We start from the raw sequence: 17,099 nt of genomic DNA on the forward strand, positions 1-17,099 counted from the left end.
ATTCAGCGAATGCACACCCTGCACTCGTCAACGAAAAATTGGACGATGAAATAATGAGAATTCATGTTACTATGGCTCACGCGTCTCCAGGCATTGTAAAACAATTATTACCGCAAGCCACTGATGTCACTGAAAAAGAAATTAAACAGACAATATTAACCAAAAACTGTTCTTGCTTACAAATAGTTCCAAAGAAACATGGTTCCAAACATCTCACTCCTTATCCCAAACTTACCTGGTGATTTTTTACACATTGATACAATAGGACCTATCAATGGAGGATATGCAGTTATAATCACTGATGCAGCAACTCATTACATTGAAGGTTTTCTCATTGAAAGGAAAAGTCAACTATTCACTGCTGTGTCATTTCTAATTCGGCGTTTCAAAAATATATTAAGCAGAAAAAATCAATCAATTATTAATATTCGTGCCGATAATGAATATAGCCGGAATTCTAAAATTCGGCAACTACTTCAATCCGAAGGAATACAACTTCAATCTACTGCCGGATACAGCTCCTACCAAAACGGAACTGCTGAAAACTCAAATTTCCAAATTCAATTTATGGTCAAAAGGCTCATGGGAAACACCGGACTCTCTACTGAATACTGGTCATATGCCTTCCATCATGCTATCATGATCCACAATATTACACCAAACCAATCAGATCACAAAACTCCTTATGAACTCATATTCGGGTATCCACGCAATCAACGTTCACTTCTACCCTTCGGTTGCAGACTATACGTCTACAATGATCAATCTCAGGGACCTCTCAACAATCCCATAAATGCCACTTTTATTGGATATGATAATACAGCAACAATAGCATGGTATGTCGAAGACGAAACAGGAAAAATTAGTAAGACTGCATCCTTCAGAGCGAATCCATACATATTTCCACTTCTAATGGATCCCAAGGACGATACGGATCCTGAGGTTCCAGAACCAAAAGCGAACTTTGACATTAACCTCGGAAAAACACAGGACGAATACACAGATCAGGATGATGATAACGATATCGTACCCTCTGGAAACAGCTATCCTGTCGGGAACATAGGATCTCAACCTACACAGACAACTGAGTCTAATACCACTCACTCCGCCTCCTCCCAAAACCATCCTCCACCCCTACCCACTCCACAAACCCCTGCACCACCATCTCCCTCGTCGCCTCCTCCAGCACCGACTCCAACATCACCAGCTCCACCAAGCACCGCAATCTCGCGTCGCCCACGACAACAAGTAATCGTCACCAACCCCCACAATAGATCCCATCACAACACATCATTGCGCAGTAGACACGCTCAGACCCACACTATACACCCATCACAGGGGATACAGGCCAACTACTATGCTCACCTCAAAAAATTACGAGCTGCTCATATTCACTACCATGTGGACAACGTGTACTATCAAAGCCCAGTTAATCAAATCACCGAAGGAGACCACTCTACAAATACCACCAACTCCACGGTCGATCACTCTGTTACAAATAACTCTAACAATAACACACAACAAATGTCTGACAACCACGCCACCCAAACTACAAACGAAGATCACTCAGTACTCACTCAAACTGACTATCACCCTACTACCACACACAATCTTGATCAATCCACTACCACGTCTAATGAAGACCACTCTCAATCCCTTACCCAAACACATCATCAAAACATGGTAATACCTCCACAAAGTCATGACTCTCTTAAACCACCAATTCAACTACCATCACTCCAACATGACTCAAATAAATCTCCTGCTGTGGAAACGTCCAAGGCTCCACCACTCCTCCCACCATCTCAAACGCATCCAGCACTACCTCCGGTCAAACCTACTCTCTTACTTTCACCACCACCTGGTCCCCAGAATTCACCTTCAGGGGGGACCATCAACAATATGAAGGCAAATTCTGACCAAGTAATTCCACGGAAACGACCACATCTAGATGTGTCACCATCCGCATACATATCCTATGCATGCCAGGATAAAAACTTCTCACCAAAATCTGAAGAGGAGAATGAGGCATATCTTGCTGTGACAAAGACCAAATACAAGATTCCCCGGAATTACAATGAACTACTGGAAAGCCCTGAAAGGAGTAAATGGGAAGAAGCAATTCAAAATGAAATGGACGCAATGAAAGAACATGGTGTCTACACACATCGCTCTCGAAAAAATCAATTCCTTCCACTACCTCCATTATCCCGGGGAGACTAGTTTACAATGTTAAGAATGAAGGTAATGGAAAAGAACGGTTTAAATGCAGACTTGTGGCAAAAGGTTTTAAACAGAAAGCAGGAACAAATTACACGGACATATACTCACCGGTCATAGAGCATAGTTCATTACGAATGATTCTGTCGCTAGCAGCAATACATGGATGGAAGATAAAACAGGTTGACGCAAAGAATGCATTCCTAAATGGAAAACTTGAAAGCATAATTTACTTTGAACCACCGAATGAGGTTAAACAATATAAGGATGAAATATGGAAACTTCAGAAAGGTCTATATGGTCTTAAACAAGCACCTTTTATATGGTACAAAACCCTACGAAGAGCACTAGAAGCCCAAGGCTTTACAATGTGTCCACATGAACCATGCATCGCATACAAAAGCGATTGCATCATCGCAATATATGTTGACGATCTTTTAATATGTGGAAGAACAGACAAAACTAACACTGAAGTGGTAAAGAAATTGAAATTGAAATTCAAAATGAAAGATCTTGGATGTCCACGTATATTCCTTGGGATGAACATTGACATAAATGAAGACGGAATACAAATATCATTACGAGACTTCACTCAAAAGATAGCTGATGATTTCAAAATACAAGTCAAGCAAAAGAAGGTAAATCAACCAATCCAAAGCAAAGAGGATATTATGATACTTCAAGAAATGGAAGACAACAAGGATGAACTAAACGAAGAAGAACAAAAAAGGTATCAATCAATAGTAGGCATACTTCAGTTCATGGCTTCCTTGGTTAGATACGATCTAGCCTATTCAACCTCATTCCTTGGAAGATTCAACGCAAAGGCAAATCATAAACTCCTCAAGACAGCTGAAAAGGTATTGATATATGCAATACAAAATAAGGAATTTAGCTTGAAATATCGAAAGAAGCAAACGATCAATACTGAATTGATGCCAGTCATTCCTGATGATGAAGTTGAAAAATCAGGAAAAACCAATGACTATCCTTCTCCAAACGAATGGAATCTCACAGCCATAACTGACTCAACGCTCGACTCTGATCCTACTACATTGGCACCACAATACGGATACATGGTATTCTTAAATGGAAACTTAATACAGTGGAGAAGCAAGCACAGAGAAAGACCAAAAACGTCAACTGCAACAGTCGAATACATGGTATATGAAAGGGCATACATTGATTCATTAGGCATTATGCGAGTTCTTGAATGCCTCAACTCCGCTCCAAAATATATAATACTTGCTAATGACAACATGGCTGGTTTGAATATGTGCACAACACTAGGACATCATGAAGGAAAGAAATACTTAAAAAGGAAATACTTAGAGGTGGCAGACGCAGTCGTCCTAGACAGGGAAATCAGATTAATGTACATTAAAGGCGAATTTAATCCAGCAGATATGTTGACTAAATCATTAAACAAAAATACATTGGAAAAGGAGCTCAAAGTAATAAATCAATAGGGACAAGATCACATCTCACTTTACGAGGGCATGTCAAAACAATGTAGCTCTCGAACAATGGAGTTCAAGTAAGTGAAGATGGTATTGTTATATCATCTGATCAATACGAGAACCACATCTATATAAAGTGAAGATATTCCCTTTTGTCTATCATTATACATACTATCTATTACATACTACAATAAATATCGAAACAATATATAAATCTGGTAACACTAACTTTAACATTATCATCAATAAACCTATTCACGCATCACGTAGAAGTTTCAAAGTCACCGACAAGGACCATCTTTATATAGTCCGATTACTTTTACTTTTTACATTCGATTCTCTCTAATTTCTATTATCAGAACATTCTAGATGTCAGTTAGCATCTTTCGACATGACACATAATCTTTAATATTGGTTGCCTTTATTTGCCCACAATACTAAAGTTGTATCTATATCCTGCTGACCTAGTTACCAGAAACTTCTTTAGAAATCTCGAAATCCTTATTGGTAGGACAACCTTAAGTTCAAGTTTTCTGAGCAGAACTCTCAACACAAATTACAAAAATTCTATATTAATACAACAAAATTATTTATATTTTTAAACGTATATTTTTTTCAAAATATTTACTAAACCGCAAGCACTGTATATATAATATTGCAAGCTGAATTGGGGTAAAAAAAAGGGACTCGCACGAGGACAAAGTCAACCGCTGTGATGCGACAATACTCCAAGAAATAATAATATGAGTGAGTTCATACTTATTCATATATTAAATTTATAATTATGAAGCTTTCTAATTTTTTTAGTTGAAACCATATAAAAAGTTTTAAAAATTTGGAGGGATTTTAATCTACTACGATTTTACATGAAAACCGTGATTAATAATCGATTCAAACATATTAATTTAAAAATGACTTCGATTTATCATAACCTTCTGCATAGAGTGTTTAGTGAATGGTGCCTGTCAAAATAATGCTCTCGAACAATGGAGTTCAAGTAAGGAAATGGTATTGCTATATCATCCGATTAATACGAGAACTACATCTATATAAAATGAAGATATTCTTTCGTATATCACTATATATACTCTTTATTACATACTACAATAAATATCGAAATACCATATAAATCTGGACACTACTGCTGTCAACTTGTGATACAATCAATATTAAATTAAGATCAATTCAATTTAAAAATATATATTAGCTTCTCTTCCTTAAACTTTTCAAGAAAAAAGGAAGTATTTGTTACGTAGAATAGTTTTAGCAGAACTATGCAAAACATCACCTCTTTATAAGCATTTTGTTAAAGTTAGTGTAACCAGATTTATATAGTGTCTCGATATTTATTGTAGTATGTAATAAAGAGTATGTATAATGATAGACAAAAGGGAATATCTTCACTTTATATAGATGTAGTTCTCGTATTAATCAGATGATATAACAATACCATCTTCACTTACTTGAATTCCATTGTTCGAGAGCTTTATTGTTTTGACACATTTTCCATTTATTATAGTCTTAACATTCAATCATTACAATAATTATTTCATAAACCTACTAATAATTTTCAAAAGAAAGCAGCAAGCATTTTTAACGTTGATTATATCATATCATCATATAAATAAGTATTATTTATTCTTATTTTTTATTTTCAAGGCTAACATGAATAATAAATAATAAATAATAAATCAAAGCAGGTGTGTAATAGATGCGTCGAGAGTCGCGTCTACATAAAGCTGCCCTGCCTTGTTTATGCCCAAGAAAACCTCGCTCATAAGGATCCAAGGTATTTAAACATGTGCATTCCCCTTTTTATCCTGTTCTTTTACCTTCTTACTTAGTTCTTTTTACTTTTATACTTTTCCTTTCTTTAGCCTTAAAAACACTCAATACTAGTTATAACAAAAACTTCATAAAGTAATCGGCGTCACACTTAAACCAATTAAACAAAACTATTACAAGGTGGGTGAAGCTTGTCTAGAGTTTATAAATCCTGGAGTTCAAGCGTTATCTATTGTAACTATTTTCCCTAAGAAAGCAGTAAAGGCTGTGCATCTACTTATGAGCAACTTCCAAACAATATTCCAACATTTACTAATATTACCAAATATTGGGCTATCAACAATGTAATTCTTTGGCATGCTGAGGTAGGTTTCTGGGATCATTTAAAATCATCTCTGGGAAACACATCTCTTGGAAAAGTTGCTCCCGATTTGAGGATTACCTTTCGAACTCTTTTTCCCAAACAATTTATCGGTCCGGTTAATTAATGATTGTACCTCGACATAATAAAAAATAATAGGATAAGAAACATAGCCCATGTATAAATAAACTCAGGCACGAAACGATGGAAATGGTAAAACATAAAGTTTCTATTCTATAGCCCCCAAAGCAAATCCCCTCCGCAAATCCAGACCTACTTCTTCCTTTTCGAGATAAAATGTGGTTGGAAGGTAAAAAAAAAAAAAGGTTTGGAGTCGACCTTTGGGAACATATGTCAGTCCAATTAGTGCTAACAATTTTTGTCAATTCGAAATTTTAACCGAATCCCGGTGACATAACATACTTTTACTCACATAACCCTTGATAAATTTGCCTTCCTCAAATTTTCCTTTATCGAGTCGTATTACCAGTGATATCTATATACTGCTATATAACGTGTCCTCAGATAACTTAAGCTTGTCAATACTTAAGTGCTTTGTATCAAATATAGTCTCGTAAGATCACTAACAAAAATCAACTATTGTTGTAGACCCCATCATTAATTCGTTATCAATCCATATTTCAAAGCGGAGTATCAGTCATAAGACACTCAGGGCAGAGACACTACTATATATATCTGTCCTGACTACAGTAAATTTCCTGCACAACGATTCCCAGATCAGAAAATGCAGCCACCATTTTCCTTTGTTTTCCCAGACGAATAATGCCACCGATTCAGGCGATTCTGCACATTCCGAAACTTGCTGTAGCCACAATGATCAATGATCTTTTATTCGTCAATAATTGATCCCGTAATACCTACGCCTAGTGGGGTAACTATTCCCGTTTCCCAGCCGAGTCTTAGGATCCCGTCGGAACTTCCCGAGCACTGCGCTCAGTTCGACCCCAGCTCCGGGAACCTATAGTTAACCTGACATTGCCGAATAAAGCCGTCAGATGCAAGATCCACCGTTCGTTGACTTGACCATGCCGGCCAAAGCCAAATGCGTAAAAACTCATTTGTCAATGTTATCAACCAACTTGCGCTGGCTGATCAAACTAAATTGATCACTGTAACAAGCTCCCTTAATCGAACTAGCAACCTAATTCTCATAAGTTAGCTTGCTCGATTTTCTTCAAAGATTAAACAATGCCGGATAAAGCCAGCACAATTTTCTCTCATCGATTTTCCCAACGCTTCGACTAATATCGACGCGTCTATCGACCAATTCAGAAAGACGAGGTTCTTCTCCGCTCAGATCTTACTTTTTTTCTTCTTCGTTGTTACAATTTTCGACTTCGCTAGTAATGAACGTCTGTTCGAATCCACTTTTGGGAGTGTTTTTCCACTTTTTAGACTAGTCGCGGCAATCGACTGGAAAAATATTTTCCATCACTATCTGGTGTAAGGATGATAAGTTTTGCTTTTTTGAATATCCGGCACTTGATATGAAGAAGTCATATTCAGTGACGCACTGAATATTATATTCCCTCAAAAAAGTTATCAATGGAATGATGTATATGAAAATTAAAGAAAAATAACCTTAGCTTCATCAAGAAGGAAGAAGAGATAATACAGGGAACAAAGCTTTTTTTCTAGTGGCAAAAATTCCGTATTCGATTGCATTAAATTCACCCTGAAGGAATCCCATTTGCCTCTTCCCCGCGTTAATTGCAACTTTCATGATTCGGCAAATTTCACGCTGAACACGGCGCAGCACCGTGATGTTGGTGTACAGGTGTTGAAATATCTTAAATTTTATTTTGTAGGATGCCGCTTAAACTTTGGTGAGCGGGACAGAATTTAAAAATGAAGACGAATAAACTACTATTACCGGCTAATCTTGTCAGGAGAAAATAATACATTGCCTAGTTTATTAGTATGGCTATTGCTTTAACATAATATATGCGTATTTTATAGCTCCGGATATTGTCTATTAACTGCAGGTCACATTTATCAAACACCAATAAATGCGTGATTTCCGGAACCAAAGTCCACAAAGCACACATAAATCCCGAAAAACATCCTTCAAAAAACAAAGCATTGGATATGTGGCAAATAGTTTTCCAGCTGCATCTAAGTCGTTACTTAGTATCCAGGGATTATCCACAAATTCAAGAAGGCGGAAGATTTCTTTGACTTTTATTGCACCAGGAAAGAAATATCGGAGCTTTTTTTTCAGGTATAGAACACCTAATTCGCAGGATGTAAGATCATTCAGAAGTCTTGAAAATCATATTGGTGACAATAATTCAGCAATAGTAGAAGAAGAAGAAATATTTGGTACCGATTCGGAATCTGTTTCGACCTTTCGTTCTTTGCCATCGACAATTGAAGAAAATGACAGTGGCAATCAGATATTAGAAAATTGGCATGTGCAAGGCCATGACGTTGATGCGGAAAATGAATATAACCATACTATATCTACATCAGGGTTTCCGAATTATTTTTCGGCGAACTTTGGTTCGACACCAGGGAGGGAATCTAGCATTAGTATAATAGAAGATGGTGGTGAAGATTTTAACTATGAGAAAACAACGGCAACTTATGAATCGAAGAAGCTGATCAGATTTTCATTTCCTCTAATATTGAACTTTATTCTTGAACAGACTTTCCCACTGGTATGTGTTATATTTGCAGGCCATTTAGGTAAACAAGAACTAGCCGCAGTTTCCCTCGCATCGATGATATCTGCAATTATTCTTTCTATCTATGAAGGTATGGCCACTACACTTGATACATTATGCCCACAGGCTTATGGAGCTGGACAATTTTCCCTTGTCGGAATCCAGACGCAGAGATGTGCATGCTTTTCGCTATTACTGTTTGTACCAGCTGGATTGTTTTGGTGGAACACGGGCCCATTTTTACGTTATATAATTGAAGATGAGCGTGTTATACAACTCACAGAACAGTTTCTTCGTGTTTTGATCTTTGGAGCACCACCTTATATACTTTTTGAGGATGGAAAGCGTTTTCTTCAAGCCCAAGGCATTTTTGATGCAGGAACAATTATTCTTTTTATTACTGCACCATTGAACGTGCTACTGAACTGGCTATTTATAGATTCAAAAGTACTTGGCTTTGGATTCATTGGTGCAGCAGTTGCGGCAGCTGTTAATTATTGGCTCACGCTTATTTTTTTGGTGCTTTTTGTGATGTTCATTGATGGAAAGCAGTGCTGGGAGGGCCTTACTAGACAAGCTTTTACAGATTGGGCTGAACTGTCAGCACTAGCATTTCCTGGCGTTATAATGCTCTTAGCAGAATCTATGGCTTATGAAGTCTTGACGCTTCTTGCATCATATTTCGGCACTAACGAACTTGCAGCACAATCTGCACTTTCATCGGTGGTTTCGCTTTTATACATGATCCCATTTGCTTTGTCCGTGGCTTCATCGACAAGAATTGCTAACTTTGTTGGTTCTGGCAACATTTCTTCAGCTAATGTTGCTGTTCACGTGGGAATGACGTCCGCAGTTCTGTCAGCTCTTGTAAATTCGACCGTTATATTCCTCTTTTCTAGGCCGATAGCAAAACTGTTTACAGATGATGCGACTGTTCAGGATAAAATCATTTCCTTATGTCCACTTATGTCATTATTTGTTGTATTTGATGGTTGGGCTTGTGTTGCAAGCGGAATATTAAGAGCTCTTGGCTTACAGGGGATTGGAGGCACAATTAATATGGTTGGATACTATCTCATATCACTACCGTTGGCACTTTTGTTAGGATTCACCTTGAGGATGCAATTGGCTGGTTTGTGGATAGGAAATGGCGCTGGCCTTTTGTTAATAGGAATAGCAGAAACTTGGGTTATATATACAGCTGATTGGGACGCTGTTATATCAGATGCCAAGAATCGAAACACATTGGAAGACTCTGATTGAAAGTTAAGGAGCATAAAGGAGCTTTTTTTTTAGTAATACTGTAATTTATAGATGATAAAATGTATTTTGTTGGGATCCAGATGATTTGGGATATTACGAAAATTATAGTTAAAATTTTAGTCAAAATCGAATGAAAACTCAAAAAGATAATAATAATAATAATGTTATTTTTTTTTTTTTTGAAGCTACGGATGCACAAGCCTGAGGCTTTTTGAACGGTGAGGGTTTTTAAACGATCATTTCTGTTGAAACTTGAACGAATGGTGCAAATAAAACAAATCACCTGCATAAGAATTGGTGATATATAAATACACACACTTGAAATGGAAGATACAAAATTTAAGAACACTGAAGGTTTACCATCAATTGAGGAAAATGGGCGACCTATCTCGTTTTCAAGCGATCATAATGATGCTAACAACGATATTGCATTAGGCAATAGTACTGAAATTGAGGAACCTTCCGCTTATGGATCGGCATCATCATTTGATTCGCCGAGTGTTAGCTTGAATGGAGATATTATTTTGACGGATGCAAGATCAACTGCAAGTTTAAAGACGAATTCCAACATTCATCATACGAGGAAGGTATCCGACGCATCATTTTCACTGTTAACACCAACAATCAGTACATCAAATTATAACAATTCCTCCGTTTCTTTAGGCATAAACAATCTTTCTGCCACATCGGTTTCTCCACTTGGGCAAAATTCCATCTATGAATTGATTGAAAATGCGCAGTATAGATCGAAGGCGACCTCTACAGGATATTTAACCACCATGAGTTCACCGAGTCAGATAAATATTAGAGGGCCAACAACAAGGGATATTCCAGCAATAAAGTTAAGTAAAATTACGAAAGTTAAGGATCAACAGTTCCAGCCATATTTAAATACGGTTTCCGATTCATTTAAGCAATTTGAATCCCACAAGACGCTAACGAAATCCACCCTTGAGGCATATATGGCACAGTTAAACAGAGAAGATAGAAGAAAAGGACTGTCACAGAATGCTAAAACTCGGAAGAGAGAAATAACTTCGAGTATAAACTCAAGTACGATGACAGGAGGTTCAACAAATGAAACTGCCACATTTCTTGCTGACAATATTAATCATCCAAAACATAAATATACAAAAATGGAAGATACCTTTGGAATGGATGCGCTTGATAGTGCCGAGTTGACATCAAATTCACTTGAGAAAGTTCCAGAGATATTTTTTTCGAATGATTTTCGATTGGATGATCCTCGTGTTTTCAATGAGGTTATTGGAAACAAGAAAATTCTACAAGAAACTATCGATTATAACGGAGAGGGCGAGCAGAAATCCGTGGTCGACAACAATGTTCTTCAGGAAAGATTTTCTTCATATTTAGATATCATTGAAATTCATTTGATACATGAGATATCGAAATCATCTGGATCATTTTTCAGCGCTCTAGGAGATTTGAGGAAGATCTCCGAAAGTTCGAATAAACTCACAGAGAAGCTGAATACAATTGACCACAAATTATCTTCTCTGGGAGATGAAAAAGTTTTCCCAATGATTGATATCTTGCAGATGGTTAGAAAAAGAAATAATATTGCACGACTAGAGCAATCCCTACTTCAATTAAGCACAATTATGCATCAGGCGGATATGGCTGAATCATCATATTTCAATGCAAACTATGAGAAGGTCCTAGAAATAACGGAAGCTGTTTATGCACTCATTAAAGGTGACAAAACAAATAAAATTGTTTTTGAGCTCACTAAAAGCTGGAATTATGATCTTATCAATATGGATTCGTTAAAAGCACTTTTTCCTTTGAAACGATTGTTATCAAATCTGATTTCGGATACAGGTAAATCATTTGCAAAACTTTTCTGTGATTATTTGATAGATGATCTTCGAAGGGTTTACGAAAATTCATCAATAACGGAGGTAACCGAGAGAATGGCAGGAAGTTTGAATCATGATGGTGGTAACACATTTCGTAAGAAAACGTCCGGGACTAAGGGTAATTATCAAAAAGTAGACAGTGACTTCAAAAATGGACTTGAGAAATATATCAGAGGCTTAATACGCTGTGGTGAAATTACAAGTGCATACAGGACTTACGAGGATCATTTTCTGACGGAGATGAAGACAATTATCAGGTCATTTCTGTCTCCAGAGAAAATGGAAAATATTGGAAACTCTGGTACTAGTATATCCGGTCTCTCGGGTGATTCGAGGACTACTACATCAAAATTACAGCGGGGGCATAGTTTAGGTGCAATGATAAGAGCTTTGACACCAAAGGAATTTGAAGATATGCTTTTGGGAATTTACACACAGATTTCTGAGGCATTGAGAAGGCTTACAATTCATCAGAAACTTCTTCTCGAGATTGCATTAGATAGTATAAGTGACATAACTGTTGGAAACACCTCAAATGAATTACAACCAGATTCAATTGTTCAATTAGATATTACTGATGCAATTACGTCGGCTATTGAAATTTCTCAGCGTCGAATGGCAAAGATAATGAATGCCCGCGAGTTGCAAAATTCATGTGTCACGTTGGACTATTTCTTGAGACTTTACTCTCTTAATACCATGTTCTTGGGGGAATGTGAACTAATCTCCGGTGGAAGGCTAGTGAATCCTGTTTTGCAGGATATAATTCGCGTTCAATTTCAAAAGTTCTACAGCCAATATCATCATGCGAGTATGAAAATATTAAGTGGAAAAGTTGAGAAGGAGATATGGCGTGAATGCTCATTGCCAAAATATTTACAGATCCTTACAAACCAAGAGGTTTCTGCTGGCAAGGATGACTTTGATGAATATGTTTGGATGGGTCCAATGAATTTAGAGTTTGGAAATGCAGACGATAAAAATGATAATAACACGGATGGTGCATCATCTGAGGGCAGAAAAACACTTACAATCGGGGAAGAGTCATTTATTGTACCAAACGTTGTTGGTAGTATACTTGAGATGCTACAGCATTATGAAATAATTAAGATGCAGTTTCACTATGTTGACTGCGGCTGCATTATAGAGCTTCTGAAATTGCTAAACCTGAAAATTCATCAGTCTGTTTTGGGTGCACAAGCGACTAGAACTGCTGGACTTCGGAATATAACGTCAAGACACTTGGCTGTCACATCTCAACTTTTGGGATTTCTCTCTGAGCTTATTCCACATATTCGGTCCCTATTTGAAAGGCTATCCAAAGCAGACACAGTTTCGTCATTAGTGGGAAAGTTTAATGATGTTCAAAAAATGCTTATAAGTCACAGAACGGAGATATTTAATAAGCTCATTTCGATTATGGTGGACAGACTTGTGGCAGAAAAATCAGATATACAACAAATCAATTGGACACATCCACTACCAATGCAAAAGGTTCATTATTACATGGAGGGATTAGTTTCAAAGACTTTAACAATAGCCAGAATCTTACAACGATATCTTCCCGAGGACCAGTATACGCATATTTTGTCACAGATTTTTGATAAATACAAGAATGTCCTGACAGATATATATTCTGGTATCAGATTGAAGGATTCCGTTGAAAAGGCAGTTATTATGCGGGATATAGACTATTTTCGGGAGAAGCTTGCAGATGTTTCTGGGTATAGTAATTCTGGGCAAATAATTTGGGAAAATGTCAATGCAATGATTACAGAGGAAGATGGTCATGTTATTCAACCAGATCATTTACCAAAAAGCGATGCTATAGGTATCTCTTCCAGTGTTAAGAAGTCAGTAGATCAGCCTTCAACAAAATTGGATGAAAAATCATTGGAGAAGGTATCAGGTAAGGAAGACACAAATTCTAAAATAGAAAAGGAAGCAAAATTTGTGCGTACGGAAGTGATGGTTGAAACTAAAAGTAAAGACGAAAGTAAAGACGAGGCAAATGAATCAAGCTACTCGGATAACAGCTCTCAGAAAGTTATGTCAAGCGATGAAAATCACAAACCTGTCAATGAAGATGCAGAACTAAAGAATTCATTAAATGCTCATAATAAGGAGGAAAATGAAATCAAAGAGGAAAAAATGCACAAGGAGGATGCCACGGAAAAGGATGAAAAGACGCCAGAACATAGAAAGGACGGGGTGCGGGGAGAAGGAAATAACTTAAGTCAGGTCTTAACAACTTCAGAAACGAGTACCAGAAATACGGAAAAGGATATATTAAGTACTGAAGGTCAGACGGAATTTAAAAAGCACATTCAGGAGAAAGAGGATAATGGTCTTGTGAATGCTGACATAAACACCGAAGCTTTAGAGCATAACGCTAGAAAAGATGATGAACAAGATAATACACGATCAGACACACAATCAAACTTGTACGAGGATAAAGCAGACGTGCAAAAAAAGCAGGTAAAAGAAGGTACCCAGAAAGATCATCCAGAGAAAGACAATGCTGAAAATATATTAAAGACGCAAGCATACAAAAAATCCTCTGCTACGGGACAAAATCATATAGATGGAATAGGACTGGACGCAAAACACCCTGATAAAATATTATCAACAAATACAGATGATAACGGAAATGCCAATTTGGAGAAGAAAGAGGAAAACGAAGAAGATACTCCACCATTGAATAATGAAAATTCAAATACGGGAGGAAGAAAGAAGACTAATGGAAAGAAAAATAGAAAGGCAAGAAGAGGGAATGGTGGAAGAAGAAAGAAAAATAAATAAATAAACGTCCAGTATTTAGATTTGTAAAATAGAGCATCCATCTAATTTGTACTCGAGAAGTACAGTTAAAAGATAAAAGTAGAATCAATATGAAGAACCTCAACTACTTGGCAAAGATGCTAAGAAAAGAGTATGTTGAATCTTCTACTGAAATTAGGGCTGCACTACTGATGTACCTTCAAATTTGATAATGCACACTAGCGCCCGTCGACTCAATCCAATGGAATGAAAAAATAATAGGATCGTCAAAATTTTTTTCTTGTTCCATTGAGAATGCATATCAAAGACAATTATTGCCAAATTTTTTAATAGGTGCTTACTCTGGTATTAATTTGATAGACCTGCGGACTTGCATACTTTTTCTAGTTCACAAAATTCCATCTGCAGTGCTTGAATTTCATCTGGAGTGACGTAACATTCCATTACATCGTTAAAAACTGAGCTAAATTTTTTTATATAGTTGGAAATTCTCTTTCCTAATGTTTTTATGTTTTTGTTTCATTACTAAAGTATGGGCCCCCTACTTTTAATGGAAGGTGACAACAACTCCTAGTCGAAAGCATACTTATACAATTACTAGTTGCCAATAGGATGGATTACAACTCGATAAATCAAACACTTCGAACACTGCGGAATCAACAGAGAAAGTTGGATATTGAAACAGGAATTCAGTATGTCACAACTTTAAAGCGTTCGATCCTGGGTAGCAGTGAGCTTGCTAAAGTTAGCTCATTGATTGTCTTAGCTAAGGCTATGCAATATTTACCGAAGTCCGATCGTCTCTTCTCATTATTTGATTCTAAACTTTTCAGTGCACTTTTCGGCGTTTTAGCAAAAGCCAACGTTGCTCCAGAACCTTACAATGCTGTTCTTGTGATCTGTACTTCATTTTTGACTGGATCATTGGCCAAGAACCGTACTGCAAGCATGTACGATTCTCTGCTCTGGACTATTTGCGAGAGCAACTCGATTTTTGACAGTCTAGCATCTCATTTAAGCGACCAGAACGTTGGAGTGTCATCAACAATCTCTGATTTTATCTCGCAGATTCTTTATCGGAGTTTTCAGTTAGGAGATGCTTCAATAATTATACACGAGGTAAAATGCCTCATGGAATGCCATTTCTTTGATTCAATTTCCTCCTTACCGTATGATTTCAAGGCACACATGGATTCAATACCTTCTCTTAAGAAGTCGTCTATGCTTATTTTGCATTTTTTGATAAATTCATCGCTAAAGTCGGATGTTTTCTCTCCTTTAACAAATGAGAGTATTATTTCGATGTCTCGAATGATGTCTGAATGCGGATCTGGTGAGGGGAAAACGTCTACTAGAGGAGAACAATCTGGATTGCATAATGCTTCCATTCAGAATGCTGCTACTGCAGACTATGTCAAAATTGGTCTTGACACTTCGACAGATCTCCCAAATTACATACAAAGTCATTTTACACCAGCCTGTGCATTGGACCTGATTTACATGCTGAAAAGCCCTAACATGACATTCAAAAAGAATTTTTCTGAACACACAATGTTTGCAGATCAGCGTACATACTTCCCTTTGATGAGATTTGCAATTGCTATCACGAATCAACTTGCAAGGATCGACACAGAAAGGTACCCTGGATTTTCTTTAGTGGTTCCATACTTTAACAGTGATTTGTACTATAGCTTTATGTCATGTGCATTAAAGTTTTGGATGCTCTCTAAGGCAGAGGATGATGATTTTGATCGTGTCCTAAAGCTAGTTCCAACACTTGTTTCTTATTGTGACAATATTCTACGTTCGCAACCGTATTATACGTTAAATGAACGTCTTTTGAAGCTTAAATATTCAGATCTTAAGAAGTTCCAGCTTAAGCAACTGGAATCAGATAAGCTAACTTACTGGAGCAGTTCGTTGTTGAGCTTCAATAAGGAATTGAATAAGCAAGTGTTGGAATTTGTTAGAAATCAACGTTTCTTTGAGCTCTCTAAGGGTTCTTGGGTGTACATAAATAACCCTCTTGATTCACGACCTCAACAAGGAAAGCCAGTGTACTACTTTTTGACACTCTCTTCCAATAACAGATCGCTTGTTTACAAGGAATTTACTAGAAAGCATGCACACCGACCAAATATTGATAAGGATGGTGCTATTATAGAATTTAAGAACGTTACCAGAGTTGACTATAAGAAGAAGAATGAAGACTTTACTGCTCATAATTTAATTACGATATCGTCAAGGTTAAAGGTTAGCCAAATTAGTATGTATACCGACAAGGGATCAGTCTTTGACTTCTATGTTGACACCGAAGGTAAACTTTTCTCGTGGTTGGATGGCTTGAGAATGTTGATGGATGATAATTCGGCACTATCTAAAGATACCACTAATCAAATAGACATTTTGAAAGATATTCGAACTAAGATCCAGCTTCTTGACTTGGAAGATTCTCAAGAAACTGAAAAACTTCGGCAGAAGCCGGTCCCAACCTTCGAACCAGTGGAACTTCAGCAAATCGCCTCAGGTTTTTATTTTGAATAGTCTATTTTTTTTTTTTTATCTTGCTATTATTATAAATTACATTCGCAGCTTAATGTATTGTTTCGGGTCTATTTCAAACAGGTGTTTGCATTTTCCATGAATTTTTATTACTACCGAG

At 37.0% G+C, this 17,099-nt stretch overlaps 3 protein-coding genes across 3 annotated transcripts; all 3 read left to right on the forward strand.

Moving 5' to 3' along the window:
- Positions 1 to 7,856: 7,856 nt before the first annotated feature.
- BRETT_002666 (uncharacterized protein) lies at positions 7,857 to 9,776 on the forward strand (the record flags this gene model as incomplete). Its single annotated transcript, XM_041281188.1, has 1 exon — positions 7,857 to 9,776. The coding sequence occupies one exon, from the start codon at positions 7,857 to 7,859 to the stop codon at positions 9,774 to 9,776; it is 1,920 nt and encodes a 639-aa protein (XP_041138979.1).
- A 323-nt stretch (positions 9,777 to 10,099) lies between these two features.
- Positions 10,100 to 14,458, forward strand: BRETT_002667 (uncharacterized protein; the record flags this gene model as incomplete). The annotated part of the gene is made up of 1 exon (XM_041281189.1): positions 10,100 to 14,458. One exon carries the CDS (start codon positions 10,100 to 10,102, stop codon positions 14,456 to 14,458), a length of 4,359 nt encoding a protein of 1,452 aa, XP_041138980.1.
- Positions 14,459 to 15,049: 591 nt separating this feature from the next.
- BRETT_002668 (uncharacterized protein) lies at positions 15,050 to 16,981 on the forward strand (the record flags this gene model as incomplete). Its single annotated transcript, XM_041281190.1, has 1 exon — positions 15,050 to 16,981. One exon carries the CDS (start codon positions 15,050 to 15,052, stop codon positions 16,979 to 16,981), a length of 1,932 nt encoding a protein of 643 aa, XP_041138981.1.
- Positions 16,982 to 17,099: the final 118 nt, after the last annotated feature.

The sequence above is a fragment of the Brettanomyces bruxellensis genome, chromosome 9 (genome assembly GCF_011074885.1).
Source record: "Brettanomyces bruxellensis chromosome 9, complete sequence".
In the NCBI taxonomy this organism is placed as follows: Eukaryota; Fungi; Ascomycota; class Pichiomycetes; order Pichiales; family Pichiaceae; genus Brettanomyces; species Brettanomyces bruxellensis.